This window comes from Alosa alosa, chromosome 12 (assembly GCF_017589495.1).
Source record: "Alosa alosa isolate M-15738 ecotype Scorff River chromosome 12, AALO_Geno_1.1, whole genome shotgun sequence".
Taxonomy (NCBI): domain Eukaryota; kingdom Metazoa; phylum Chordata; class Actinopteri; order Clupeiformes; family Clupeidae; genus Alosa; species Alosa alosa.
Window position 1 is genome coordinate 16,394,391 of NC_063200.1, and position 5,000 is coordinate 16,399,390.

The 5,000-nt window shown below is 44.9% G+C and overlaps 1 protein-coding gene across 49 annotated transcripts in view; it reads left to right on the forward strand.

Moving 5' to 3' along the window:
• LOC125304506 (calcium/calmodulin-dependent protein kinase type II subunit beta) overlaps positions 1-5,000 on the forward strand; it is an 80,046-nt gene that overhangs the window by 8,858 nt on the left and 66,188 nt on the right. For all 49 annotated transcript variants that reach the window (XM_048258816.1, XM_048258807.1, XM_048258813.1 and 46 more), the window contains exon 3: positions 4,576-4,635. In XM_048258816.1, the coding sequence (XP_048114773.1) occupies positions 4,576-4,635 (60 nt within the window). The remainder of the gene's footprint in view (positions 1-4,575; positions 4,636-5,000) is intronic.

Sequence of the window (5,000 nt, forward strand, 5' to 3'; positions counted from 1 at the left end):
ATTTTGAATCTCTATAGGTTTGCAGTGTGTGCAAATACCAAGGGTCGGCACCTGCGCTGCTGTGTTGAACTGATCTGGATCTGCCTAATCTGTGTAAAGGGCACCTCTTATGCCACACCATCGACCACAGAGCGAACCCACACATTCTCACCCATTGTAAATCCAACTGATAGGCACAAACGCACAAGTCATAATATGTTTACCGTCTCATAATATTTTCTTCAGTCATTCACTGGTCACGTCTGCGTCATCATTCAGAGGCCATTTGTCGTGTTTTGTAAGTGTTCAGGTGTAAACAGGTGTGTGTGGTGCTGAGTGACAGGTGAGCAAGTTTGTCCTTGGGGCAGCTGAGCTCCTGACCACAGCACCTCTGGCTCTCTCTTGGACGAAGGGCTGTTTATGTTACTGGTTGCCATGGATGTGATTGCTGAAAGGTCAGGGTTCAACAGATTGGGGAAAGGTCAGGTGTCTGTGTGGTGTGTGTGTGTGTGTGTGTGTGTGTGTGTGTGTGTGTGTGTGGTATGTGTGTGTGAGTGTGTGACAGAGTTTCTTGAGTGTGCTTTATTTTGTTATATTTATACACTACTCACAAAAAGTTAGGGATATCTGGCTTTCAGGTGAAATTTAATGTTTCAGTACAGTACTGAAACATTGAACTGTTGGTCATGCACATTCAAAAGTTTAGAGAAGGTCACATTAAGTTCACCTGTAAAGATTGTTCTGGAGTATGTGCTAGGCCCATGCTATGGAGTATTGTTCTGGAGTATGTGCTAGGCCCATGCTATGGAGTATTGTTCTGGAGTATGTGCTAGGCCCATGCTATGGAGTATTGTTCTGGAGTATGTGCTAGGCCCATGCTATGTTGTAATGGTTCTGATGAAGTTGCTGTTGGCATCTTCACACTCATATTCACGGAGCCCTGGATCACTGAGTCACACTCACACAGTCTGGATCAGCTCTCAGACTCCACATGACCACACATGGACAAAGAGCGCTGGTAACACCCAAGACAGACAGGCAGACAGACAGACAGACAGACAGAGGTGAGCGGAGAAATGTTAGAGGGAGGGACACTTAAAGGGAGACGGTGAAAAAGTAAAATTGAAAAGGGAATGGAAAAAATGAAAAAGCTCATCTCTCACTCCCTCCCTCCTTTCACCTGAGCTGCTCTCTTCTCTTCCTCCTCCTCTCCCCCCTTGTGTGCTTTTGGGCTGTGTGTGTGTGTTCTGCTTTGGAACCCATTGAGGTCATCACTCGGGCTGGCAAACGCCTCAAGGCTGCGTGGCCAGCTAAGGACTGGCTGTCTGATTTGGGAGACAGGGAGGAGTGTGTCTGTGCGTGTCTGTGTGCGTGCGTGTGTGTGTTTGTGTGTTTATCCTTTGAATCATTGTATTTGTGTGGAAGTATTTAATGAGAGCGTTTGTATTATACTGTTGTGTGATTCATGCCAGGTAGAATATGTATGAGTGTGTCATCATCTCATGTAAATGTATGTCTATGCATGTTTGTGCACTGTGGATGACCCCTCTTGACCTATGTTGACCCCTGCTCTGAGCTTTGGAGTCAAGTGCAAATGTAAATCAGGGAAAGGGACTCTGCCAACTCCAGGCAGGGTTGTGTGTTTGTGTATTTGTGTGTGTGTATGTGGTTGTGTGTGTGTGAAGGAGGGCAGAGCAAGTCTTTCTTCCTCTCTCTGTGTTTGTCTGTGTGTGTGTGTGTGTGTGTGTGTGTGTGTGCGAGAGTGTGCGAGAGGGAGGTCTGAGCGAGTCTTTCTTCCCCTCTCTGTGTTTGTGATTCATGCATTATGAATGGTCACTCTCTTTTTTAAGCTGCAGACACGTCCCCCAGTGACCCCTGGGATGCCCATCTCCTCTACCATACTCACGCATCCCGACGAGCTCTGTCGCCGTGCCAACATGGCTTTTGTGTTCTAGTGTGTGCACTGACTCATGATTCCGGAACTTTTGTAACTGCGGAATACATAGACATTAAAATCCAACTCTGAATATAGGCACTGTGAAATGTCACAAGATACATGAAAACTGACCTTCCATACTTTGGGATAACTATGATAAACCACACCACACCATACCATACTCCACCTTACGATTCTATACTATACTATACTACACTACTATCCTATTCTATTTTATACTATACTATACTGTACAATACTATGTTGTAATACTGTCATTGGTCACTGCAGAAGTGCAGGTCTGGCATGTTTTGTACCTCCTGTTACCTCAGCGTGCCTGTGATCATTGGCATAAAATAAAATAAAATGCCACATGTTGATGGTGTGTAAGGCTGTCATTTGATTTGTGGTGTGTGTGCATTAGACTGCCAAAGGTAATGACGCACAGGACAACTCTTTGAGCAATGTCGCCAGAGAGTCTAGCTGAGAGAAGTTGTTGGGCCACTTGCTCTTCATATTGGGCAATACATTTTTACCTGCAGAACATGTGGATCACATAAACTCCACTATATTCTGTACTAAATGATGGATCCTTGTTTTGTTTAGCTAAGGGCTGTTGTCTAGGCTGTTGTGCCTGCTGTGCTGTATACTGGGCCATTCAGAGTGGTTTTCTGTGTGCTAAGTAACACTTTGTCATGGACACTACTGCAATGCTTTGTCTGATGTAGCCTAACTACGGTTGTGCTTTTTATTGGGTCCTGAGAGGCTAACCATGCCATGCCGTGCAGTGTAGTGCATTTGATGCAGTGCATTTACCTGTACATTTACATGTACATTTATTAATTTAGCAGACGCATTTATTCAAAGCGTGTCAGTTATGTCATGCCCGTGCCTGCATCCTGTGGCGCATCCATAGAGTGATAATGGTGACCAGTTAGCTTGTTTATAGTAGATTCCATTGTTGCTAAGCCAGCTTCCAGGCTCAATCGTTGTTTGCTATGGTTGTTATAGTTACCATTCAATGAGCATTGATATGGAACGATGATTAAATGTTTTTATTAGATCTACTTCATAGGTGTCCCGTTTTTCAGAATTAGTAGCCACCCTACCAGCCAATCAGAAAAGAGTATTTCTTCTCTCTGGGTGATAAACGGGCCTCTGCCCTGTGCTACTCTGCTCTCTGTGAACCTCATGTATTGATATGATCCTTAACTGCTACGTGATCCGCTGTGGATCCTGTTACATTCTGAACTGTACGGCGGGTGAATGACACGGCATGCATTGCTAATCTGTATCAGGTGGGCAGTGGGCAGTGGTGTAGTTAGCTGTAGTGGATATACTGTGATGTAGAAGTTAGCTGTAGTGTGTATACTGTGATCAACCCCAAATGTTAATACATATCCTTGCCTATTTTAAGTGGGTATGCTGAGACGGTGATGCTTTTTAAGTGGGTATACTGTGCAGTCCTGCGTATCACATAGACTACACCACTGATTTTGGCCCTACACTAGAGGAACAATAGCATACACACAGAGCAGCCGTGGCCCACTGGTTAGCACTCTGGACTTGTAACCGGAGGGTTGCCGGTTCGAGCCCCGACCAGTGGGCCGTGGCTGAAGTGCCCTTGAGCAAGGCACCTAACCCCTCACTACTCCCCGAGCGCCGCCATTGTAGCAGGTAGCTCACTGCGCCGGGATTAGTGTGTGCTTCACCTCACTGTGTGTTCACTGTGTGCTGTTTGTGTTTCACTAATTCACCGATTGGGTTAAATGCAGAGACCAAATTTCCCTCACGGGATCAAAAAAGTATATATACTTATATATTATGTCCTGCTGCAATGAGACAAATCAGAGAGACTAGTCAGATGCTATTTGCCTTGCGCTAAAGTAATGAAAACACAACTAAAATTTGTTGATGCAATTCAGATGTTAAAGTATGTAATGGATATTGCCACTCCACTGACTCCAGGCTTCTCTGCAGACACTGTACTCTGGTACTGCGATGGGGAGGGGACCAAATAGAACACCTCCCTCTTTTTGGTAATGGACTTGGCTGCATGGTGTGTGACACTCTGCCCAACAGACAGTAGGGACAGTCCTTCTACAACTCGTGGTCATCCAGGCCACATGTTGCATGCTCCCTCAATCTGTCTTCTGTACACATAACCAAAGGCTGTTCAGTAGAAATTGGACTGTTGGACTGTTGTCAGAATATTGATGTGTGTGTGTCGGGCTGTTAAAGTGTGTGTCAGAATATTGATGTGTGTGTGTGAGTGTCATACTGTTGACTTATGTGTAAGAATGTTGATGTTTGTGTTTCGGGCTGTTAAAGTGTGTGTCAGAGTATTGATGTGTGTGTGTGTGTGTGTGTGTGTGTGTGTCAGAATATTGATGTGAGACTGATGAATGATGTCTTTGTTAGACTGTAAAGGTCTCCCACTGTTGATGTGTGTGTGTCCAATTATTGAAGTGTGTATTAGACTGTTGACATGTGTATCTGACTATTGTAACAGACTGTTGATGTCTGAAGGATCATAAAGCAGCATCACGGTTGGACAGGCCTTGCGTGAATGAAGACGCACCTGGTCTTGGGAAGCAGTGGTGGTGCCACTCGTGCCAGAGGTGTTGTTATGACAACTGCTTCTATTTTTCCCCTGACAGATCACCAGAAGCTGGAACGTGAAGCTCGAATTTGCCGTCTGCTGAAGCACCCCAATATTGGTATGTAGATGCCTGTAAGTGTGTGTGTGTGTGTGTGTGTGTGTGTGTGTGTGTGTGTGTGTGTGTCTGTGTTTAACATATGATGTGATATAATATATATCCCGAGCATACTACAAATGATGTGTGAACAAACTTGAATGTTTGAAGAAGCGATATATGTATTTCCTTCAGGTTTCTGCTATTCACAGAACATAATTCTCTTGTCTCAAGTCCCTGTTCTGGGTGTGAATGTGCCTTCTAGGGCGGGTTCAGAGATTCTCTAGACTTCCCGTCTCAACGTATGCAGTGTTGTATAGTTCTAGCTAATGGCAACAGGCTCCGTTAGAGTCAGAGGTATGCCACTGTATGCGATTCAAAGTGACCTA